This window comes from Pinus tabuliformis, chromosome 4_2 (assembly GCF_031772625.1).
Source record: "Pinus tabuliformis cultivar Carrire ecotype Pingquan chromosome 4_2, CPIR1, whole genome shotgun sequence".
NCBI classification, from domain to species: Eukaryota; Viridiplantae; Streptophyta; class Pinopsida; order Pinales; family Pinaceae; genus Pinus; species Pinus tabuliformis.
Window position 1 is genome coordinate 826,934,740 of NC_142304.1, and position 26,372 is coordinate 826,961,111.

Below are 26,372 nucleotides of genomic sequence, written 5' to 3' on the forward strand. Positions count from 1 at the left end.
ATTTTTCACACTCAGTGGATTGTACTAGACAGTACCTTGAGAGCCATTGGCATTATTAGTGGTTTTTTCGCACTTGTTAACGGTTTTCATCATTGACCGGTAATCAAGTGACTTTCTATCATGCTCGACCTCAACACATCTGTTTGTATGCTAGAATTTGTACTATGATTGGTTGGGTTTCAAGACTCCGAACTAAGATTACATATGTTCAGGTTGCGTACATTGTTTCATGATTACATACATGACTCTTTGATGGATGACTGTGACCATACCTTCATCATTATCATGGTCTTGTCAATTGGGTGGTTGCGTCCATACTACAAACCAAGTTTCATGTCTTTTGATGGCTGCGCCCATGCCTAGACTACATGTATTTCACTATTAGAGATATCAGTTGTACTTGCGCCTGCAGGTCCTTCAAGGTGGTATTCCAGTTCAGACAGTTTTGTAAAGCATTTCACCCCTTCCACTCCCTCGGGCTTCATGCTTTAGGGGGCATCTGTTACATAGTAATTTGTCACTGTCCTTATCTCAGTCTCTCTGTTGTGTCAAATAAACATGTTCATATCTTCCCACCGATGTAAGAAGATTAAGCAAATGCTCTCTAATGCTGCAAGTTGACCCTCATTCTCTAAGTTTCTGCCTTGTCGCGAGTAAACCCTTAATATATGCGATGATCCTCTGTCATAAACGGTATCGTCGCGACCCCATCGCAGGTATACACCTGTTTCCCGCGACGGTCGAATTTCAAGGCCTAGCGCGAGACTATCAGCTATTTATCGCGACGATTGGTCTGTATGCATTGCCTCCTTGCGATGCCGTCACTGAGACTTAGTTCACGGCTAGCGACGATCCAGATTGGGCGAGTTTGTTCCAACAATCGACCTTCTGGATGTCTCTAGGCCTAGTTGTTGGGTTAGTTTGGGTCGCCCTTCCCCCCTCTGGGATGGTAGTTCCATCTTTTGTGCTACCTTCCTTGAGGATAAGCTCCCTCTCCCTCATTTCATGGAGACTCCTTCTCCTATAAAATCACTCACCATTGCTATGATCTGCTAGTTCTTTTGGTTGGACAGTGCTGCTAGTGCTTTTGAGTTTGGTAGATAGCTTTGGTGTGAGTGTGACAAGTGTGGGATTGCTAATAGTTTGTAAGAGGTTGTGGAGTGCCCTTAACTTTGTACTTAAGCTTGAGAGAGAGAGAGAGAAAGAGTGAGAGAGAGAGAGAGAGAGATTGTGCATTTGGGAGACCCATCTTTGAGAGTGAATGCTTGAAGAAACATACTGGCTGGACCCTCTGAGAAAGCTTGCGACGTCAAGACTTGGTTGTAAGCTTTACTCTTGATTTATTATTAATACAATCAATGATAATTTCCTATGTCTTGTATGTAGTTTTCTTGATAGCTTATGATTTCTTGACTTTATGAGTAAGATCATTGTTGTTCTCGGTTACGTGCTTTGTTGTTTTTTTGTGGTGTTTCAGGTTGATTGCTCATTAAGGAGAAGGAAACGGAAACTGGAGCAGCGCAACGGAACTTCATCAACAACCGGTTTGAGGTAGGCCTCCAACGATGACTATTTAAGGGAATCAATTGTTGTTTTGTCTTTGCTGTGACTAGACCCACTCTAGGGCTAGAGGGGTTGCCTCTGTCCACAGAGGGAACACTTTCCTACTTCACAAGAAGGGGGCATTTAGCTGGACAAATGTAGTGCAGGAGACTTTTGAGGATCTCAAAGTGGTCATGATCACTTGCCCAGTTCTGGCATTATGAGATTTTACTCAGGGCTTTGTATTGGAGTGTGACACATCAGAGGAGGGCATTGGAGCAGTGCTGATGCAGGGGGGCCATCCCATAGCTTATGAGAGCCAAAAACTATGGGACTATGAGAGGTTGTACACTATTGACAAGGAGATGCTAGCCATAATGCATGTGCTAGCCAAGTTTCGACAGTACCTAGTGGGTAACAGGTTCAAAGTGAAGACTAACCACAATAGTGTTCACTTTTTCCTAGAGTAGAAGGAGCTGCATGAGAGACAACAGAAGTGGGCCAGGAAGATCCAAGATTATGAGTTTGAGATAGAATACGTCAAGGGCAAGCAGAACATAGTGGTAGATGCACTATCTAGGAGGCCTGTGACTCTATCTCTAATGGACATCACTCAGGATTGGAAGGCTCAGCTTTTGGTTGAGTATTCCAAGGACAGGCAGGCTTGTGAGACACTGGATGGCACACTCAGGGACAACCAATATAGGGTGATGGACGATGTGATATATCAGAAGGACAAGATCGACTTGGTGCCAGTGTATCATCTCAAAGGGAGGATTATGCAGGCAATTCATGATTCACTCCTAGCAGGACACCTCAGATTCCTCAAGACATACAAGGCCATCAGAGAGCGTTTCTCGTGGAGGGGTCTCAAGGGAGACGTATTGAGGCACGTACAAGAGTGTATGGCCTGCTAGAGGAACAAGGGGGAGCCGTCACACCTTGCAGGGCTACTTCAACCACTTCCCATCCCAGAGAGGAAATGGGAGAGCGTGTCCATGGATTTCATCACAGACCTTCCGGTTGCATAGGGGTGGGATTGCATTTATGTAGTGGTGGACAGGTTAACCAAATTTGCCCATTTCTTCACCATTCCATCGAGATCTTCAACCTCTCAGGTTGCAGAGTTGTTCTTCAGGGAGGTATTCAGGTTGCATGGTCTCCCAAAGACCATAGTTAGTGATCGTGACAACAGATTCATGGGGGTGTTTTGGCAGGAGCTGTTTAGGTTGGTGGGGACAGAGCTTACACCCAGTACTAGCTATCACCCTCAGACGGACGGGCAGACGAAGATTGTGAATAAGTGGTTGGAGGGGTACCTACGTAATTATGTGATTGGGCAGTAGAGATTGTGGGTGAAGTGGCTACACCTTGGAGAGTTTTGCTACAACACCACCTACTAGTGTCGACCGATATGTCATCCTTTTGAGCCCTTTACGATTATTATGCACTTTCGTTTTCTAACATGATTTTTGGAGATAGCAGGGCCCCAGGGGCAAAGGATTGGGTCCAAGAGAGCCAAGAGATTCTCAAGGCTCTCAAGGACAATTTGTAGGTGGCACAAAATCAACAGAAAATGTATGCTAATAGGCACATGGTTGAGAGATAGTTTGAGGTGGGGGACATGGTCTACTTGTGCCTCCAAACATACCGATAATCATCACTAAAGCAGAAGGGGACCAAGAAACATATGCCTCAGTTCTATGGGCCATACAAAGTGACAAGACGAGTTGGGGAGGTAGCTTATGAGCTGGAGCTCTCGCTAGGGAGCAAAGTGCATAACATTTTCCATGTTTCATGCCTGAAGAAGGCACTTGGGCAGCAGGTCATAGTCACCATAGAGCTTCTGCCATTGGATGATGAGGGGCATCTAGAGCTGGTGCCAGAGGCCATCTTGGAGACAAGGGAAAGGAAGCTCAGGAAAAGAACCATCAGAGAATTTTTGGTCAAGTGGAAGGACCTTCCTAAGGAGGACGCTACATGGGAAGGTGAGCAGGTGTTGCAGCATCCAATGCTGAAATTGCTTGAGGACAAGCAAATTTTGGCAGGGGGGACTATAATATCCCCAATTTCCTAAGTATTGAGGAGGGTCACCAATTTTGATTTAATTTTTGGCGTTAGCATGCATTTTTGGAGGTTCGACTTAGGAGATGAGGAAAATTAAAATTTTGGTGGATGTGGGGGCCACTCACAAGGAATACACACCCCCTTGAAGAGTATGCACTTTGGGAGAGAGAGAAATTGGAGGGAAATTTGGGCTAGTGGAGTTTGGGCCCCACCAAGGGAAAATTGAGGCAACAAGCTTAAATAGAAGGTGAGGGCCATTGTTTGGGGCTTTTTTCAATTTTACATCTGAACTTAACTGTTTGCTTGAGTTGTTCAGCTAGGTGAACAAGTGTTGCTTAGCACTAGAGATTTCTGGGCAGGAATCTCAGCTCTTACTTCGGTGGACTTAGAGTGCCACCCTAGGGGAGTCACTTGTCAATTTGGGAGCCATTCCAGAGCAGGGGATCGAAGGTTGCTCTCACTTCTGTGCAAAACAGGGACGCTGGAGGAGAAATTCGTGCCACTTGTGGGATCCATCTGAGAGCAGCTCCTTTGCTGGGAATTTCAGGGTTGACTTGGTGCATCAATTGTAGACTATTTGGGGTTGTTTGGAGGTTAGGCTTGAGGGAGTTTTATGGGCAAATTTCTAGCATCCCAGGGCCTGCGTAGTTTTCTGGCAAAGGTACTTGTGGGGAATAGGAGCAGTACGATTTTGAGGGCTTTGTGGCCAGAGAAATTTAGGGGAGAATTTGTGGGGAAATTGTAGGCAATTTTGAGAGTTTTTCCTAGAGGATTGGAGGAGTTGCAATTGCACATTTCTAGGCAGTGCGTTTAGCCAATGAAGCTGGAAATTCACACTTTTTGTGGGTTTTTTGGTGGTGGGGTTTGGGACCAATTCCTTTCTGGGTCTTGTAGGGAAAATTAAGAGGAGGCTACAACAACATTTTCAGAGCATTCCAAGCATTGGGGTGGCAGAAAACTCCATTTCTATCCTGCAGCAGTGACAAAGAATTTACAGGGCCATCGCAGAATTTGTGGGCATCTTCCTTGGAGCTGGAATAAGCATTTTACCACCTGGGTTTTGCTTTAGCTTGCTGAGGCAAGCCCAGGTTCATTTCTCCTCATCTACATTGTACTCTTATGTCCAGATTCTTAATAAAAAGTGAATTTTTGGTGCTGCTGATTGTGTGACTCACTGTACATCAATGTTCCACTAAGTTTTCGGGATGTGGGGACGAGGGAGTGGGGATACGCAGGAGTGGCCTATGCAAAATCTCCCCACCAAATTTTAGGAAACGTGGGGGGACGTCGGGTTCTTTAACACATTGGACCCCGACAAAAATAGTAAAATAAAAATACTAAAAAACTATAAATATATCATTGAAATTTTATAATTTAACCGTCTTTATCATTATATAACACTTACATAATGAAGGATAAATCAATGAATCATATAACTAAAACAAATTTAAAACAAAAAGCATGATACAATTATACATGTAACTATGACACTGTACTATGAAAATAAAAGTTTAAACCATATTGAAGTTCCAACTGTGAATACTAAACATTGAAATAAAAGTCAGGTCTGATACTTCAAGATTCAAATTTTTATAGAGTCAAGTCTAATATGTCATATATCAAGATTCAAAACAAACTAAAGTCTACAACTGAAGTATGAAATAAAAAAACATATTACACAAGAACATCGCAAATGACAAATGAGCATAATTGCTCAAGGTAATGCCCTGCTAGTCTCTGCATTTAGTTGCTGCATGAATAAATCAGGATCAACCATGTCACCATCTGAATTAGAATCACTTGCATTCTCAAACATGCTAAGTGGCACACCAACCAACACCATTTGTGTCTCATCAAGTCCCTCCATATCTACATGTGCATCATCCTTTGGATCAACATCCCATTATGTTGCTGGTCCCTTCAAATACTTAGGTGTCTTTCCATGCTCAAGAGTCATGATGTAGGGCACTGTGCACAACAACTAACTTCTTCGCTCTTCTAGAGGTAAGCTTGTTCCACTTGATAGAGTGGATGACACTATATGTGGACCAATTCCTCTCTATTGTAGAGGAACTAGCAATCTGAGACAACAAACACATAGCCAGATGTTTGAGCTCTGGAGCACGATACCCATGCATCCTCCACTAGCCAATCAGGTTATCTTGGGCTAGATCTATGCGATCTACCCAAGCACCACATGTGTTGAAGGGGTCGCTAAGAGATGCAATCTGAACAAATTGTCTTCGAAGTTTCTCCCCTCCTCCTCATTGTACATCTTTGCAATTGCATTTAGGAAGCCATTCTTTACCTCATGCTCATCAAAAGGAGGCACTCTCCCATGCCTTTGACTTTATTAAAATTATTTGGCCTTGATTTTTTGGGAAACAAAGGAAACGTTTCATTTTTGGGAGGAAACGACCCCCTTTGGAGTTTTCGTGTGCTTCCTTTTTTTGGGAGCATCGGGAAATGACCTCCAGACATCCCCACATCCCCGAAGCGCAAGGGAGCGAGAGTTGCGATTCCCAGGTGGGGGGACGCATCCCCGTAGAACACTGCTGTACATGTGTGGAATTGCTATTGTATATACTGTTTCAAGTTTCATGTTTATGTTATTTACTGTTAATTCCAATTAGAAATATTACATAGGGCACCTTTTGGCATGATGTGTTGGCATGGAGACTTTTGATGGCTTGTACCTAATCCTTGAGTCACTTCTTGGAGTATGGAGCACTCCTTAGCCCTTGTCTCACATTTTGGGGCCTTATTAAGCTCACTTGTAGGATGATGTCATAATATTGGAGCATTTATTCCCAATGTTCCACCGAGTTTCCGAGACCGGGAAACATGGGAGCGGGGATACACACAAGGGGGACGTATATAATCAACCCCAAAATTTAGGGAATTTTCGGGGAAATTGGGGGATGTCAGAGTCATAAAAATTATAAAATTGTAAATTATTAAAAATTTAATATATAAAAATAAAAAAATAAAATCCCAAAAATATGTCAATAACTAAATAGAAAATCTTAATAATTATGAAATGTACATCTAAAGACTAAATATGATCATCATTACATATTAGACTATTATCATTTGACATTTCTGCATTGTAAATCTAGAAGTAAATTACTAAATTCAATCCATCATTTGACATTATGTAATGTTCCATCTAAATTCATCATTTGGCATGATGCAAGGTACATCTAAATTAAATTAATAAATTCATCTTTTGACAATTGAAATTATGCTATGTACATCAAATTTTCAAAATCGATAAAAAGTAAATTCTTCATATGACAATGACAATGACATTATGTTGAAGTCTAAAATAGCCATAGAATATTAAACTAAAAGTAAACATAGAAAGCACTAAGCAGTGAGTAAATTTCTCAAAAAGTACTAAATAATATTAATAAATATTAAGTTTTATATTTTAATATACTTTTAAGTTTTTTATTTTTGTTGTTGTTTCTAATTTTTTTTTTTTTAAGTTTTAAATTTTAATATAATATATTTTTTTTTTATTTTTTAAAAAGTTTTAAGAAGCTTTAAGTTTTAATATAGTTTCATTTTTTCTTTTAATTTTTCATATATTTAAATTTGTATTTTTTTTAAATTTTTTAATGTTTTATAAAAAATATTAGACAAAAAAATGGGGGGATGTTTGCCCCCCTTGCATGCCCCTGATGTCCCCCCATCCCCCTTGCAAAGGAGTCGCTTTTCATTGCCAAAAAAACGTCCCCGCGAAGTTTCCTTGAGTTTCCCCAAAAAGGGGACATGGGGGAAACGTTTCCCCAGGAGTTTCCCCGTCTCGGGAGCATGGGGAAGCGCCCACCCTGGGGGATGCGGCCTCGTGGAACATTGTTTATACCCACACATGTGGGATTTTATGGAATATTTGTCTTGTTATTGAGCTATGAGGTTGGCTTGTAACCTCTTTCTTGTGGAACACTCAAAAGTGAACTTGTATTTAGTGCTTCTTAGTCATTTGCTTTGTAAAGTGAGCGGGGTAGGGCATATATATAAATTGTTAAATTTTAGACTGCTCTATGCTATTTCAATTAGTTTAGCCCAATTCAATTATTCAATTAGCAATCTTTCATCAATAATTAATATTTCCAATCATCAATAGTAATTGAAGGGAGAACATTAAATGCAATGACAAAGGAGACAATCAACAAGAGACACAAGATTTTTGGTCAATTACCAGGGAAAAACCCACTACGGGTAAAACCCTTTGAAAAGTTTCTTCTATTAGATTGTCATAAAATGTTCAGTAGAGAGTACAATGAGCCAATACAAAATCATCCAGCAAAATTAACCCAACAACATTCAGAAATATGTTCCCAACATCAATCCTGATCAGAGACAACTTCTCTTGTCTGCGGTCAACTACGGTCAAATGTCAAATTGTAACCCTAGATACCAACCACATGGAGGGAGAGTTATGCGTGTGGTTGTAAGTTTCCAACGACAAGGATGAGCCTGCGTGCTTGTGGTTATAGTTGAAAATTGCTTGTGTCAAGCTTGTGGTTGGAAACCAAAACCCTAACACACGTGCGAGCTTCAGACCCTGCAATCTCGGACCTGTACGAACCAATCTCCTTGACCCAGCCTCAGACCTGTGCGAACCAATCAATGAAGAAGAGAAGAAGAATATGCTTGGTGATGTCCAAATGAGCTTGAGGTCACTTGTATTTATAGGCTTCCAAGGGTGTCCATTTTCCTGTTAGGCCGACCTGTCCTTTTGTGCACATGTGGGTTTTTCTTCAAAAATATACTTTCTTTTGTCCAAATTGAGCACTTCAATAGTCAAAATTGGTCCTCTCGAAAAGAGGAATCTAGTCCCATGGTTGGAATTTGTCACTAAGCTTCCAAATTAACTTAAATATAGCCTCCCCCTCACTTCTTATTTCGCCATTACACATGTGAATTTGGCCTCTAAAAAGAGTGCGAACTAGCTTACATATTCGCTACTCAGGTATAATGTGATCTTTTATGGATGCTACTTGCTATTGGATGTGACTTTTGTTTGGAGATACTATTCTGGGATTGAAAGAAGTGCTATTGTGCAATATTTTGTAAGTTTATTGGTGATTATTGATATTGTATGTTTTAAATGTTTTAGGTAGGGTTTCTATTGTTCCATGTCTAAATACTTATCATTGGTGAAGCTTTGCTTCATAATTGCATGTAAAATTGTCTTTCTCATAGCATATATGGAGACTCCTAGAGTGCAGCCTTTATAATTAATTTCTCCCCTCACAAGAACGACCACTAAGGTTTTACAAGTGGATTCCCTAGAGCACCCCCCCTTGCTCCATCAAGGTCCTTCCTTGGTGCTTAGCTCCATTAAGACTCCATTTTCCCTTGTAAGTTAAGGTGCTGGTCTAGAAGTGTGTTGGTCACCTTAAAAATAAATAGATTACCCTTTTTTTCTCTCTCCTAGATGGCTGGGGCAGCCACTAGGGTTTTAGGTGCAGATGTGTGTGTAAAGTTTTATTTTATTGCATGAGAGTGGCTCTAAATTGTAGGTTGTATAGCATTGTATATTGCATGCCCTAATAGGGCTGACATCATCTCAATTTATTGCTGTTTAAATACCTCTAACAGCCCTAATACTTGTTCGCTTAAGCCAACTCTAGTCTCTATTGGAAACCCTTGTTCCCTTCTTGTTGAACATCATTTGGAGGGTTTTCTAAGGCTGCTATATGCCATTGCATGCCCTAATACTGAACACCATTCAAACCCTAACTTATAGCAGCCTTGTCACTGGTCTAACCTTAGAGAGCTTGAACCCTGGATTTGAATACTTTCGTCATCTTTGGCCCTGCCAAACTCTCTATCTATACTTAGACCTCCAAAATAAGTCACCTTGAACCCTAGTGTTAGAATACCTTATAGATGGCATAGGGAAGCCTACCATGTGGTTGAAATCCCACTAAACAACAGGAGGAAGGTCACTAAGGGAACAGTGGCAATGCTTCCTCACTGTTGCCATAAGATCTGGCCCCTTGCCTGGTGAAGCCTTTCACTTGACCTGCTAGATTTTGCGGCAATTGACTATGCATGATCAACAAATCTGCTATCAAATCTTCCATCAATGCCCATGAAAACAAGGAAGTACCGCAGCTATCACAGATAAAAAATACAAGGGCTGGTGAAAAAATTCAGGGGTTAACCCTGGTCAGAATGAGGGGTAACAACCTCCATTGCCAAGACTTTGTTTGAACCAAAAGTGATTGATCTAGGAGATGCATTCACATGTGGAGAAGTCCCAGTGTAATACCCTTCATATGGATCTTCAGAGTATTAAATAAGATCTGTTTCCATTCTGACAAAAGCCTAGCCCTCAACCCTCTAGGGCGTCCATACAAACATCAATATCCAAAGAGGTGATTATCAACAATGTCCAGATGCGCCTGTTTAGGTACAATGTACTCTCATTCTTTGATGTTCTTCCGATTAAAATGGATACCATCCTTTTTTATGATTACATAGTTTGATTTTGTCCTCAGCAGAAACAAAACTTTTGCAGCTTCTGTTTGTAAAATCTTTTAATTTTACCTATGTTTCTTTGTGCATGGAGCTGATTCAGGATGATAAAATAATTTTCTAGCTTCTTTGATTGCAGGTACTCAAACCTATTTTTTTGCTTATTTGCAATGATTATAGAGAAAAGATGCCCTTTAATTCTGGATTTCCATTTCATGTAGGAGAAGAGAGAGGTAGGTTTGGCTAAAAGGGAAGAACTTCTAGAATGGTTAGTTTCTGCTGCTGCCCAGAAAAAGGAGAAGTCCCTCATTGGTGCTTCAGGTGAAACTCGGTACAGTTGGATCCTTTCCTTTAAGGGCTCATTATTATTATTAGTTTTCCTTTGAAAAGTTAGTGTTATTCATTTTGTTAAGTTTTTTTCTCTCCTGCAGTGTCCCATCATTGTTTACCCTTTTCTCAAATGTAGCTGGATGCTGCGTGAAAATTTCCCATTTAGCAGGATTTCTACTTTGGCGAGTTCAGGTGATTAAGTCAATCCTCAATTCTTTTTAGAGACTTTCTTTGATATACGTCATATTTAATAAGATGTAAATTTTCTCTTTCAGAGATTGTTTTTCCTGTCTGGAGAACAAGACCTCTCTACTTTTCTACTGGTCGATATGGGTTTGAGAAAGTATCCAGAATATAGTTGTTGTCAAACTCAATGCATCTTTTCAAGTCGTGCCGATCTCCTTCTGTATGAAGAGGTAAATTTGTTCTGTTTTTTGAGAAGTATACGCTCCTTCCTAGAAACATGCACAAGTGCTTCTCTGCTGGTGAGAATGCAGAAGTAATAAAAACTTGATAAAAGCAGGAGGGGCATATTTTAGAAACTCATGTTTACAGAAAAGATTTTGGATTATCCTTTTTAGCCAACTAACAATGCTGCCTGTTAACAGTTTACCATTTTCTTGATACATATCTCTAATATTTTGGTACCTCAGACTTAACACCCTCAATTTTGTGGGACTTTGTGAAGTCTGCAGGGATTACGTTTTGAATATTAGGAATGTTTTGATGGCATATTCTTTTGCATCTACGTATGAAAACTCCGCGTGCTATAGTATAGGTGAAGAAAGATATCTGTGATTGAAATCAAAAGTGATAATATTTATTATTTAAATTCCTCAATGTCAACCTGGTTCCCTCGTGTGGCTTTCTGTGTCATTGTTGATTGTTGCTTTCCATGCGAGTAACTGGAAAGGTAAAAAAGAGACGTACTAAGAAAAATAATAGATAGATGTACTCACAAAGTTACAATATTCCTGATGTTGTTTTCTGGTTTGTTGGTGTCTTGTTTCTGCTTTGATGGATTTCAAACCAATACCATGAACTATGTCACATTGTAAACGAATTCTGTAGTTTTCCTTGATTGTTTCTTAGAAATTTTGTCTCATGTAAATGCTTTTACCTATTGCAGAAAGACTTGTTAAATGTCATATTATTCCAACAATATCTAGTTGAACATTTTTCTCATCATTCAAATTTACTGAACGATTGGGAGGCTATTCCTACAGGCTTTAGAAATAGCTCAAATCATGGATATGGCACTCGATGCAAATGACATGTCCAAGGTGGAAAAATCTATTGAAATATCTCGTACGTACTTGACCAATCTGCAAAAGGATGGGAAGTTGCAATCTGATTTTCTGGAACCGCATTCCATGTTCCTTTCTCGCTTCTCAGCTGCATGGATTTATACTAAGATTCTTACTTTAGGCATTTCAGTCCTTGAGCGTGAACGCAGGTATAGATTCTTTTTTGACCAGGCTTGAATGAAAGTGGGTGCTATTTTTGACTCTCCTATTGTTTATGTTACAAGCTTCATGCAGATATGCTTTCCATGTTTTATACTCTCATTACTTGTTTCCTGACAGGTATGAGGAAGCCATTGAATTACTGAAATGCCTTTTAAGCAGAAGCTATTGCCCTGGACAGCGAGGTTCTTGGACCCTGAGGTTGTCAATAGATTTGGAGCATATAGGTCGCTTGGAGGAAAGTCTGCTAGTGGCAGAGAAGGGAATTGATGATGCTTGGGTTCGTGCTGGTGATCAAATGGCACTTCAAAGACGCATTCTACGATTAGGCAAGCCACCTAGACGATGGAAGAAACCAGCATTTGCAAAGACTGTTGGCAGGAAAATTAAAGAGGTAATTATCAAGTACTTTGTAGTAGAATCACCTCAGAGATTTCTTATCACTTTCAAATAGATGGAAACTTGAAGGAGAATTGTGATGTTAATATGTTTCTTTGGATTACATTCTTAATGTTTTTTGGATGGAGTGTTGTATCCCTGGAGCTATATTGTTAGCTTTGTATCAAATATTATGATAGAAACTTTCGTTATAGAAGCAAGACTGATCATCAATATTGAAGTTTGCAAAGCCACATAGTTGTGTCAAGATTTTGTATGAAACAACGTAGATACAGAGCCATTACCTTGTAACTGCAAAATACTGGGAAATATACCTAGAGTGCTGTCTACCTACATAGTTCCCTAATTCTTTGGAATGCCCGAGCAACTGTTGGATGTCTTTATGAATCTTCCAAATCTCTTCCATTATTTGGGATCTCCATTTTTAATCGGTTGAAGTTCACATGGAGTCTTGGGAGAAGTTGGTCAGATTCATCTGAAATACTTGCACTGAACTAAACTCTCTTATTAGTGATCATTATTTAATGTCTGTTGATAATGTCGATTAAGATGGACAAAAAGGCATTGTTTGTTAAATATTTTAAGGTATTGGGTTTAAGGGAATGTTTACCAGTTTCTACTATGCACCTGTCATTGGGATTTAGTTTGAACAATTGTTTGTCAGCCAGTTGTATGTCGGAATCATGTATGGTTGAAATTCAACACCCTGTCATAAAAGGCATTATTCATTCATCAAATTTTTGATAACCATGATATCTATTGGCTTTAGCCGTCATTATGTTTTTTTTTATCCTTATCATGTTAGTCAGAACATGTTCTACTTCAACTGTTCAATGTGATTTTTTAAAGACTCGGAGTGTTCATTTTGCTTTCATAATTATATTTCCATAAAAAATATAAGTGGGTCAATGGGTTTATCTTAGACAATGGAACAAAAGTTTGGAAGAATTACTATCTTGACATCAAAATTGGAAGTATAAACCTTTAAGAATAGGAATAAACAAAGGAGTTGTTGAGCATGTTGGTAATTGTTGTCATTGATGTCAAGTGATATCAAGTTCAAGGTGCACTTGTTGAGTTATCTTTGAAGGAATTGCTTCCTCAGTTCCTTAGCTCAAATGAAAAATCTAAGTGTTTGGTCAGATAGCCTCCTTAGAGAGCTTTCTAATGATATATGGCACTTGGTCAAACTCCCAAGGACTGAGGAGAAATATTGAGGTGAAGTTTAGTCATGGTTTTGAAAGGGCCAGACCTCATCGGATTGGTGCCCAAAACAAAATAGAATGCACAAGCTCAGGAGAAACTCATCGACGAGCAATGAGTGGTGGAGCGGCAAGGCGCTAGTAAGAGTGCCTAGTTGCCAAGGAGCTGGCGGCGAGCACCTAGGCGCCTATCTGACCACTTGATCCAATTGGTGTCCACACAACAGAATGGGCGGTAGGCGGTAAGCAATAGTCGACAAAGTGTTGGTCATAGTGCCCTGTCACCAAAGAGCTGGTAGTAAGAGCTCAAGCACTCATTAGACTGCTCTGCGTAAATGATGTGTGCACAAAAGAATGGGCGACGAGCGATAGGCGACACAAGTGGCATCCAAGTGGACCCTTATGATGTGGCATCATGGGTTGGGATACAAGTGGTGATAGGTGGCTGTGACATGGCAAGGTGATGACGTTGCAGGTAGATTTGGACTTTTTGGGTGGCCAATTGGCTCTTTTTTGAGTGATACGTGGCGACGATGTGGCATGATACGTGTCAGAGAGTGACATGGAAGATGATGGTGGCCTACCTTAGAATTCACGCTAGGACACTGTTTTGTGAAGCTTTGTAGTGTTAAAAGATTTCACCGTTTTCCTTGTTTTGAAGTTTAGAGGCATAACACGATCTAGGCATTCAGTGGTCCAGAGGTGCACACAACATGCTTCATTACCAAAGGACCAAATAAGCGGATTCTTCGGATATGAATTTCAACACAGGTTCCATCGTGAAGCAATCCAGGCATCCGAGACTGGTGCATTTACTAAGTGGAGGTGGATTATCCTGACTCATCCATATATTCGACATATTTGGGCATCTGGGCTTGACACATTTAATATGTATGAAGCAAATGCCAGATTCATTTGGGCATCCAAGATATTTGGACTTATCCGAGATGCATAAGGTATCCAGGCATTCAGGTATCTAGGGGTTGCAAAATGCAACCACTTAAGAAATGACTCAGATCTAGATTTTTTCTAGAGATAAATTAATGGAGGATCAACCTTTGGTCATAGCCCCCAGTTGTAAGAGTTAACAAATGCGTGCTTAACGACCTGTCAACCATCGGCTACCGTCCACTGCTTGAATAGAATGTTGGGGCATTGACGATGAGCAACCAATGGTGAGCGGAAGACAAAGATATTCCTGTCAAATACAGTGCATCAAGTAATAGATTGTGGCCCTCCCTCTTGTTAAAGCTTGAAAAGACAAGGGGGCCATGTGGTGATTTTCCAATCATCAGATTGAACTAGAGTATAAGATCTCTTTGAAGTTTGCATGCTTGGAGAAGTTTGGGATGAGTTAAGAGTTGATTTTTTGTGTAGCGTCGAGAGGTATTCCTGCATGCCAAAAGGCCTAATAAGTCATCCTAGGAGAATTATGGAAATTAAAATTTCTATTTCTATTTCTATTTTTGCACTTTATGTGGGCTCCAAACTATCAAGTCGGCTCCACTAGGAAATGGTGTGATCCTTGGTCAAAACCCACCCATTTGTCAAGTATAAATACACAAAGACACATCCTCATTTCGACCACTCACACACAACATATCTTCTAAAGAAGCCGCAAAAAGGAGTAGATTAGAGGATGAATTGACCAAGTTTTCTGAAGTTTGACCAAGCTTGAGTGTTGACCAACATCGACTTCTCCGTTTTTGGGCAGTTTGACCAACATTGACTAGCTGGAATTTTGACTAAGGTTTGATTGGTATTTGGACTTGGATTTTGGCACAAATTTCTAAGATAATTTGTAATTGTGAACCTTGTTGAAGGACAATTTCTCTTAAAAGAAAAGTTGTTGGGTTTTCTCCCAAGTTTGGGTTTCCCAGGGTAAATTTTGTTGTCTCTATTGTGCATGGTTGTCTCTTTATGATCTTACTATTTTCACTGTATTATTGTTGAAATATTTTGTGTATAATTGACTCAATAACATCAATGACATAAAACAAATTGAATGAAGATTATTAGGTATTAATTATCAGATCATAGTATTGGCTTCTAGTATGGATATTCTACAAAATTCAACATGGTATTAGAGGGAGGTTGAGAGAACAACCACTAAAGAAAATTTTGTGAAGGACCACATGTGTGGAGAACAAAAGCCCTAGAGAAGTTGTAGATCCTAAGAAGAAAGGCGCAACCAAGGAGGAGGATGAATTATGGTCTGTGCTTGACGGAAAGTTTTGTTCAAGAAGAGAGGTTGAGGGTTCTAGTTGGATTTGTGCTACTGGATGAATCAAGGAGGGTCTGTTTAGGGCTGATCTGTGCCCTAGTTTAGGTTGCAGACCCTGTGGTGACCTTCTGTTGGAGGACCAAGCTAGGTAAGGGCTGATCTCAGTTAAGGAGATACCTAGCTGAAGGTTTGATCATGTAAATAAGGGCTAACCGTAGATAATTTCAAGAGGTCTGTTACCCACATGTTGTCGCTTAAAGCGTACACATAAGGTGCAATGCTCAGTGTAGGCGCTATCACTTTGATCCCTACTCACTCAGTTTAGACCCTCTCCCAGCCAAGTCAAGGGGGGTAGTCCCTAAGGATGATGATGAGGGGAAAACTCGTTGGAACAACAAGTCCTAGGAGACTGAGGGCAAGGTCACTACCTCTATGGGCAACTTGAATTGAGATTAATTAGCAAGTGTGTTTATTAAATGAGCAAAGTATATCTTAACCTTAGTCACCAGGTTCGAATTCGAATTCGAGTTCGAGGACCTTGAAATTCGAATAAAGTTCGGCAACTCAAATTTTGTCGATAAAATTCGACATATAGAAATTCGAAAAAAAAAATGTATATTAAAGATAGAGGGCTTCTTATCTCGAAGGCCGACACTACAATAGCTAGAAAGTTGACACTTCAATACACATCTAATGCTAACACTTCAATACCTAGCAGGTTGACACTTCAATACACATAACCTGACACTTCAATACAATTCTCCTTTATGTGGCATGGCCTCCACAAATTTCCCCTTGCAACTTAAACCACTTGTCGAAGCAGATGCAACTTTCCCATTTCATTCAACCACATTGCTTCCTTGAAACAGTTAGTTGAGTGATGAATCTCAGGGTGGTCGAACTTTCCCCTTTCATTCAACCACACTGCTAGCTTGAAACAGTTAATTGAGTGATGAATCGGGGGGTGGTCAAACTTTCCCCTTTCATTCAATTACACTGTTTCCTTGAAACAGTTACTTGAGTGATGACTCAGAGGGTGGTCGACAAGAATTAGTGAAGGGAAAAGTTACAGAATTCCTTTGTCCACTGCCATCTTTAATTCTGGAGTACACAAGCGACTTCCATTGAGCTCATTTATCACCCAACTCTGGCATAACTATAACAGGTTATTATTGCAATATTCGTCCACCCTTATTTAGATTTGAAGTTGTTAATACATATATAATATTTCACTCGAACTAAATGACTAACCACCCTTTACAAAGAATTGGGGTGTGATGCATTTCGAGAGGTCATTGACTCAACCTGTTGGAGGATTTTCTTCATATGTAGATGAAGTGACTCGACCTTATAAATTCTTACCCCAACTAATTTATCTAACCCGAAGTTGTTGTATCATGAATTTGTGTCATGAAGTTGCCTTATCCCGAAGCTTTCTTATCAAGTGACTTTATAATATACCCAGCATATTATCAAGTTGTCTTTTAGCCAACATAGCTTTGTCTGGCCTCTCGTGGTCAAATACGCACCTATGGAAAATTCCTTATACTCTCATCTCTGTTTTGGATAGAACACTCGCAGTGGCTACAGATATTCTCATTTTTTGCTACAAGACTACTTGCATTGGCTATAGAACTACTCACGTCCACTACAAGTCTATAATATGCTTATACTTTCGCTATACAAATGATCTCACATTGACATAATTGTACTCACGTCTCTGCCATGAACAGTCGTGCATCTCTATAATAGATATGGTCACGCATTGATATGTTTTACATTATGATGTGGTTGGCATTGATACACAGTATATTGCATCATTCCTCTGCAATTAGAGTGTGTGGCATCATGTCTATATGACAGAGCATCGTGTATATATAACAAAATGTATGGCATGAGATGCATCGCATAATTACATAGTTATATGGCGTAATATGTATGGCATCGACATAGTTGTATGGTATTATCCTTTGTGATATGAATGGAATGATCCCCTGCGGCGGCAATGAAACCCTAGCCCGAGCCGTCAAGGTGTCGACGCGTCGTGTTACAGACTTACAGTGTAGTCTCTCTGTCTCTGTCGTGCGGCGGCAATGAAAACAACAATAAAACCTAATCTAAAGCCTAAAACAGCAATTTACCAACACGCATGCCCGAAAAACGAATTTGAACGCATTAAAACGAATTTAATCGATTTTAATGTCGAATTTATTCGACAAAAATTCGAATACGCATTCAAATTCGAATACGCCATTAAATACGCCGAATTGAAACGAATAAATTCGACTGTCCATTAAATACGCCGAATTTCGAATTTTTTTGATTAAATTCGCCGAATGCGGTGACTAAGATCTTAACAAGAAGGATTCAATTGAGAGCAATGAAGCAATAAGAAGATTAATAAATATAGACCAGTGCCTAATGAACAATGCTCAAAGTGGATTTTATCACTTGCACAAATATGAAGAGCTTCAGTTATGAGATTAGGGGTGCTGCAATATGGATGTTAGTATCACAAATCAAAAAGTTATAAGCAGCTAGAATATGAGTAATGCTTGATAAAAATTGGCAAGGAAATATGACTTTTACTTCAAGCAAAGGCTATTAGTGCTGATATCACATTCAAATCATAAAGTGGACAAGTACAAGAATGAAAGATAAATATTGCAAATCGATGAACAAGCTCACAAATTCTAGATACAATAACCTGATGATAGAAATGAAAAATTGCAAGATGAATGCAAGACCTATGTAGGTGAAATGCAAAATCTTGGTTACTTTTAGTTAAACGCCTAATCTAGATGAAATCCTTCTCCTCAATTGTTTTGAAGTGAGTCTTAAACAAGGTTGTACAAAGAAAGTCCTAGGGAAGGAGGCTAAGGCCTTATTAACAATACTTACCCAGGAGTTCTAATGACCCAAGTGCCTTTGTTTCTACAAGGGATTGCCCACAAGAGAACTGCAAGGTCAGCTCTTTTAACTGTTGAGTAAGGGTCAAGCTTCTGAAATTGAATAGTGGAGAAGGTGTTCCTAACTTTTTATACAACCAAGATTATGCTTGGAGGTCAATTTTAAGATGCAAGACTAAGTCTAATATGCAAATGATGATGCAAATGCTAGTGCAATGCTAACACATTGCTTCAATGAGGTACACTTATAACAATATGCTTCAAAGAAATTAAATACCAATCCACTTATGATTAAAAATACTTTTAAGTACAAAGTGAGATTAGTTTATGACAATGAAGCAAATAGAGGTCACTCAATGAAACAAAGCGTTAGATAAATAACACAAGTGCCTTAATGGAAATTGCTCTTAATCTGAAATGAATTATTAATTAGGTTTATAATGTCACTTCACTTAAGATATGTCTTTAAGAATGTAAATAGAGCAAATATAAATTAGATAAGCACATGTAGTTATTTTAAAAGATATAAGCAACTTCAATAGGTTGAACTTAGATGTATCAGCCAAATGGAAATTATTCAATGATAAACAAAACTATTTAGACCAAAAGAGTGACAATTAAGTGAAGTGCTTTAGTTAATGCAAATTAGAAACAATGATGCGAGTTAGTGAAGCTACTCTAACTAATTAAAAAAAATGAAAAGGTAAGTGCAAAGCAAGAGAGACTCCGCCAAGAAAGGAGATAGGCATACCAAGGGGTGGGACCCCAAGCTCCCTCAAAAAAGATATTTTTTTATTAAAGTTACAAAATAACCCTCTTACACAAATGATAGGGTATTAAAACTTTGAGGGGGACTTACAAATGAAATTTTAAATATCCCCTCTTCAAAATAGCTATGAGGAATAAAATTAAAAGTTTTTATAATTATTTTTATATGAAAAATTCCCTCATAAAGGAAATCGATTTTTCTGAAAAAACTAGTTTCACATCTGCTTAAAAGTAAAATGTATAATGTGTGAAAATTTTCCCCAAAAATGGAAATCAATTTAAAAAAAAAATAGTTTCACATCCCTTTCAAATTAAAATGAAGAGAAATTTATAATGGTTTTTTAAACTTTATGATGTGTGAAATTCCCCCCTCCCCAAAAGAAATATGTGAGGAAAATTAACATCCAAACACAAGGAGGAAATAAACAAGAAAGATGAATTTCAGTTGTGTTTATGAAATGAAATTTTAATGTCCACGAGACTAGATATAGTCTATGGGACCACTAACTTCCCTTCTTTTTGCCTTTTGCAATTCAATCCCCTTATTATTCAAATTAATGATGAGCTGACCCAACCTTCTAACAGTCCCCTCACTAGAAAGACAATGCCAAGGAACTGATGTTAACATATTGCTGTAACTGTCTCTGATGTCTTTGAAAACATCACATTCCAAATGAAATGTTTTTTTGATTCCACTGCCCTAGAGGTGCAAAAAGTACGCACCCGTTCTTCCCAAGCTTCTTTAGGTCTTTTCTACTGACTTGTTTCGCACTATAGTTGTTAAAATTGGCAACTAGGGCCAAAATCCATGTGGGTCATCTTATTTATGGCAGTTGATATTTTTCCTTGATTCCTCTCGTCGAGAGGTGTAGGATTGATCTAACAATCATCCCATTCCGACAATATTTATGGAGATGTGAATTTATTTGTAATTACTTGACAAATTGTCAAGGTCGGCAAGCAGCTAAATGTGTGACATCTCATATAAATACAAGATAGGTGGAGGCATTATTTCACCATCTCATCTCACTCATACTTCTCTCTCTCTCTCCTTAGCATTGGGTTAACAATGCGCAACCAACGTGGGAGAAGGATGCAACAAGGAGGCAAGAGAGACGTAGTTTGGAGGACACAGAAGCAGCAGGTCATCTCTTTGACCAGCGTTGACCAGCGTGGGCAATTCAGGGCTGCGGTTTTGGTGTGGTTGCCTCTCCTAGGCAGGCCGCAAATTCTGGCACAAAAACCGAGGCATTCTGACCTGCGGTTTGATTGCCCTAGTTTGGGGCAGAAGGCTGAGTACAGTTCACTGCTTTTTGACTGTGTTTTTGGGGCTGTTTGAGGGCTTCTTCTTCTTGCTGTTGGAGGAATAGATGACCGGGAAATTGACCAAATATATTGAAGGTCAATTTCACCTTGTTTGACTAGATTTGACTTTGCTGGTTAGGGTTTACTGCTGCTGTCATAAAATTACAGATTTATGAATTTATACTATTTCTCTCTACTGAACTATTGAAGATTAAAGAAGAATTGATCAAAGGGTTTCCCCGCATTGGGGTTTGTCCCTGGCTAGCCGCCACATCTTGTGTCTCTTGTCTTGGCTTGTTTTTTGTCGATCTATTAATGTTCTATCTGCACTTTACTTTATGTTTATGTGATTACTAAACAATGGCTAATAAGAAGAATTGAAGTAAATTGCTCTAAGCATAGAACATACAATAAATTAACATGGTATCGGAGTAGAGGTGAAGACAAAGCCCAAGCAAGAGAAATCACCTAAGGTTGTTGAAGCAATCTCAAAGACTTCATGGGGTCCTCATCACACTTCCCAGCTGAAGACAAGCTCCATGAGAAGTCTGACTATCACAGATGGAAGATGTCTCTCGATCTGACATTAGAAGAGCAGGAAATGTTGGACCATGTGAGAGGCAGAATCGTTGAGCCTCCATCAAATGCATCTACTGCTGCTAGGAACAAGTGGACCATGGGAGAAGTCAAAGCAAAGAAGATCATCTGGGACTCTATTGACAAACGCTTGGTGGCCTATGTTTCCGAGGTAACCACCTCCAAGGGAATCTACGATAGACTAGTAAGCTTATTTAAAGTCTGATGCAAATCAAGTTTGGTTCCTTAGAAATAAGCTGAAGGAAGTTGAGAAGGGAAAAGATGAGAGTATGCAAGCATATTTCTAAGTTTCTTAAGGATCACCGAGATCAAGAATGATCTCCTATCAATTGGGGAAGTCGTTCCTGACAGGAAAATGACCATCACAACTCTTGCAGGGCTCCCCTATGAATGGTATATATTCAGGACCATGTTGATTTGAGGTAGCATCGGATGTGCTCTAGCCACGAAAATTGGTGGAGAGGCTAAAGCACATGAGATCTCCAATACCTAGAAATGGTTTTGGCAGATTCTAAACAGTTTGGGAGATATTAAAATAATTAATATTTTTAATGAAGTCTCTAAGTCTAAACTTAGGGAAAATAAAATATTAATGTGAATTAATATAAAATTGTGTTAGAATGGTCCAAAAGTCATGGATCAAGCCAGATCTAATCTTAGTCGTTGATTAGAGACTTAATCTCGGCCGTTGGTTTGTCAACGAGAAAAGTATAAGAGGAGGCTTGAGGGTCACTTGGAGAACACACTGAGGGAGACCAGTCAGTTCAATTTCTAGAGCAGGGTTAGCTGAGAAATTGAACCAGTGGTCTAGTGAGCAGTCAGGAGGCAACAAGTACGGAATAGAGAGACGAGATGAACCAATGGAGATCAACGCTGAGGTAGGAGAGGCAGACGCAAGGCATTTCAGGCAGATGCAGAGGCAGTAGGAGACTGCATAGTCACTAGCTGGCCCTGCGTGGGTGACACAGAGAGGCCCAAGGCTGACGTAGTCAAGAAGGGCTGACGCAGAGTGTGTGAGAGCCACGCAAAGGTCAACTGGGCTGACGCAGAGGTCAACGAAGAAGTGCTGGAGAATTTTTCTCTCTGTGGGTAAGCCAATTTGGCACCCTGTTGTATTGAAAAATTGCTGAATAATAAAATCCTCCCTTGCTGCACTGGTTTTCCCACATTGGGTTTTTCCGGGGACTATTGTTGAAAATATCTGTGTTAATGTGTTGATTCTTGTGCATATGTTTGTTTCTGTATTATGGTGTGATATCTACAACATTATTTATTTTAATGTTTATTGAAATAATTTCATAAATAACTTATTGAGGAATAAGTAAATCAGTGGCTGCAATGATAGAATTTTCACATGGTATCAGAGCGAGTAATTAGAGACAGGAAGAGAAAATCAGTTATGGGTTGAGACCACGATGTAGAGGCATCCACGTAAGGGGACTCACAAATTTTCAGAACACTGCACAAGAGAAAGAGACTTCGATTTCTCTATGTTGGCTTCCAGGCTGGAAAAAGAAGTGGCTTGTATGACTAGTTCTGCATCATCAGAAGTGTGGTATATAGACAGTGGAGCCTCATGGCATATGACGAGAATCAAGGAATGTTTCTCAGAATATCGAGAAGAGAAGATGAACTTTCAGATCACCATGGGGAACAAGGCAAAGTGTACTCCAGTAGGGAAAGGTGCCATAGTTTTTCAAACGGAATCGGGAGAACGGTTCTGTGCTACAAATGTGCTGCATGTACCAGGATTGGGGATGAACTTTCTGTGTCGCAACTTCAAGGAAAGGGTTATGACGTCTACTTCATCAAGGAAAAGGTATACGTCAAACACCTGAGCTGGAAAAAGAAAGTGCAGATCAGGAATAAAAGTAATAGATCTTATAGATTACAACGAGAATCAGCAATGACACTAATAGGTAGTCATGGAGACAAGGACTTGAACGAAATATGGCACAAAAGAATGTGTCACTTGCCATGGAGCTCTGAGAATTCTCAAGAGCACTGTAACAGGGGTTCTGGATCTGAGTACGGAACGAGATGATGTATGCAGGGGATGTGCTCTAGGAAAGTATGCCAAGGCAGCATTTCCTAGGAGCAAACACAGGGCCAAGAGTGTGCTAGGATTGATACACTCAAATATCTATGGACCTATGTCCGTCAAAGCTCTCAGTGGTGCTGAGTATTTCCTTACCTTCATTGATGACCACTCAAGGAAAACTTGGATTTATTTTCTGAAAACCAAGGACGAGGTTTTCTATCGATTCAAGGAGTTCAAGGCTTTGGTCGAGAATCTGACTGGGAAGAAAATAAAAGTTTTGTGTTCAGATAATGGTCGAGAGTATGTCGATAAGGACTTCAGTGATTTTTGTGCTAAGGAGGGCATCAAAAGAGAGTGGACAACTCCCTACAATCCGGAGCAAAATGGAGTAACAGAAAGAAAGAATAGGACTATTGTAGAAGCAGCTAGGGCCATGATGTATGATCAGGATATGCCAAAATACTTGTGGGTGAAAGTATGCAACACAACAGTCTATGTTCAGAACAGGACTCCTCATCGGGCATTGGGCAAGATTACTCCAAAGAAAGTTTTCACAGGGAAGACACCTGAATTCAATCATTTCAGGATATTTGGGAGTTTAGCATATTGCCACATACCTGAAGAAAAGAGGAAGAAGCTGGATCAAACCGCGGAAAAGGGATATTTGGTGGGATATAGCGAGAATGCTAAGGCATACAAAATCTATCTTCCAGGGAGCAGGAAGGTAGTAGTTCGACGAGATGTGAAGTACATGGAGGATATGGCTTTTAGAAGATCTCGTGAGATGCCTTCCGAGGAGCAGTCGAAAGAGGAGCCACTAGTTAAGCCTCTTCAACCAACATAAGTAAAGAATTATTCCTTAGGTTAGGAAGATTCTCAGGATGAGGAGGAGCTAACAAAAGCACCTGCTGTCAGAGAAAAAACTAGCAGGGAACTTCGTTAGATTCTGCGAGATGCAGAGGACTTCATCGGTGCGCCAAGAAACAATAAGAGGGAGTGAAAACAACCAAATAGATATCAGGCATTAGTAGCTCAGGATGGAGAGCCTGCCAGTTTCAAGGAGGCAACTCAACGTCACGTTTGGCTAGATGCGATGGTAGAGGAGTACAACTCCATAATGGTGAACGATGTCTGGGAGGTGGTGCTAAGGCCTCAAGAGATCATTGGTAGGTTCAAGATGGATTTACAAGATCAAATACGCTGTAGACGGTAGTGTTGAGAAATACAAGGCTAGGTTTGTGGCTAAGGGGTATGCTCAAAAGGAAGGAATTGATTATGAGGAGACCTTCGCCCCGGTAGCTAGGTATAAAACTATTAGGACCGTGATATCTCTTACAGCTTAGATGGGATGGGAGATTCATCAGATGGATGTCAAAACGACATTTCTGAACGGGGTAATAGAAGAAGAGGTATACATTGAACAACCAGAGGGCTTTGAGACTCATGAGAAGAAGTCTTTGTTGATTTGGGCTAGCATCGAATGTGCTCTAGCCACGAAATTTGGTGGAGCGGTTAGAGCACATGAGATCTCCAATACCTAGAAAGCGTTTGGGCAGATTCTAAACAATTTGGGAGATATTAAAATAATTAATATTTTTAATGGAAATTAAAATATTAATGTGAATTAATATAAAACTGTGTTAGAATGGTCCAAAAGACATGGATCAAGTCAGATCTAATCTTAGCCCTCGATTAGGGACTTAATCTCAGTCGTTGATTTGTCAACGAGAAAAGTATAAGAGGAGGCTTGAGGGTCACTTGGAGAATACACCAGAATGATCAATCATTCTATTCTCTAGAGCGAGGTTTGCTAAGAGAGATAGAATTGGTGACCAGTTGCAGCGAGGGGCAGTGAGTACGAGGCAGAGAGGTAGGGACAGTGCCGAGAGACCAGCGCAGAAACAGAGAGAGGCAGACGCAGAGACAGAGGGAGCCACGTAGAGGCAACAGAGACTGCCCAGAGTCAGAAGGGCCCGCGTCATCCACTCAAAGGCTGCAGGAGTGACGTAGAGAGCCAGAAAGGCTGCGTAGAGCCTTAGTAGGCTGACAAAGAGGGTTTTAGGTTGACGCTGAGCTTTAGATTGTACTGGAGAGGGATTTCGTGGAGCAGGCTTTCCGAATGCCTGTTTCTGAAGAGAGGTATTGCTGCCAGATTTTTTTATCTCTGTGGGGTTAGCTAGTTTGCCACCCAGTGTACTCAGAAAAGAGTTGCTTAATAATAAAACCCTCAGATAGCTGCACCGGTTTTCCCGCATTGGTTTTTTACGGGGACATTAGTCCAAAAATAATGGTGTCATTTGTGTGCTTGTTTTTGTTTCCTTCAGTTGATGATCTGTAATGTGTTGAGCATGCACTTGCATTTATTTTTAGTGTTTACATGGTAAATAACTTGTTAATTAACAGAACAGGTAGGTAGGAATAAATCAGTAAAGTGCATGGAGGGTTTTTAACTGGTAGACTTAGAAACTTCAATAGTCTCATGTATGCAAATTGAAGAAAGCCTTGTATGGGCTGAAACAGGCACCGAGAGCATGGTATGGTTGAATAGATGGCCACTTGTAGAAGATGGGATTTGTTAAGAGTGATGCGAATCCGAATCTCTACTATCTAGTTGTAGAGAACGAGTCGCTAATCTTAGTATTGTATGTGGATGATCTCTTTTTGATAAGATCATCCAGACTCATTGGGGACTGCAAGAAGAATCTAGCCACAATATTCGATATGAAGGATTTGGGACAAATGCATTACTTCCTAGGGTTGGAAGTCTGGCAACAGAAGGGAGAAATCTTCCTTGGACAAAGGAGGTATGTTACATAAATCCTAAAAAGATTCGGGATGAAGGATTGTAGACCCATTGTTACGTCAATGATCACTGACTGGAAGAAGATTGATGCATCATAAGATAAGGATGTCGATCCCACCCTATACAGGCAGCTCATAGGGTCCCTGATGTATCTGGTCAATACCAGGCCAAACATTTGCTACGCTGTCAACATCCTCAATCAGTGCATGGTGGAACCAAAGAGG

The 26,372-nt window shown here is 39.9% G+C and overlaps 1 protein-coding gene across 2 annotated transcripts in view; it reads left to right on the top strand.

Annotated features, from left to right (window-relative positions):
• Nucleotides 1-26,372, top strand: part of LOC149172212 (zinc ion binding/nucleic acid binding/hydrolase) — a 252,682-nt gene that overhangs the window by 192,652 nt on the left and 33,658 nt on the right. The window contains exons 9-13 of one of the 2 annotated variants that reach the window (XM_089424259.1): nucleotides 10,326-10,425; nucleotides 10,571-10,626; nucleotides 10,710-10,850; nucleotides 11,661-11,890; nucleotides 12,021-12,294. In XM_089424259.1, coding sequence (XP_089280385.1) covers nucleotides 10,326-10,425; nucleotides 10,571-10,626; nucleotides 10,710-10,850; nucleotides 11,661-11,890; nucleotides 12,021-12,294 — 801 coding nt within the window. Of the gene's footprint in view, nucleotides 1-10,325; nucleotides 10,436-10,535; nucleotides 10,627-10,709; nucleotides 10,851-11,660; nucleotides 11,891-12,020; nucleotides 12,295-26,372 lie in introns of both variants that reach the window. The other variant, XM_089424258.1, reaches the window with a different exon arrangement.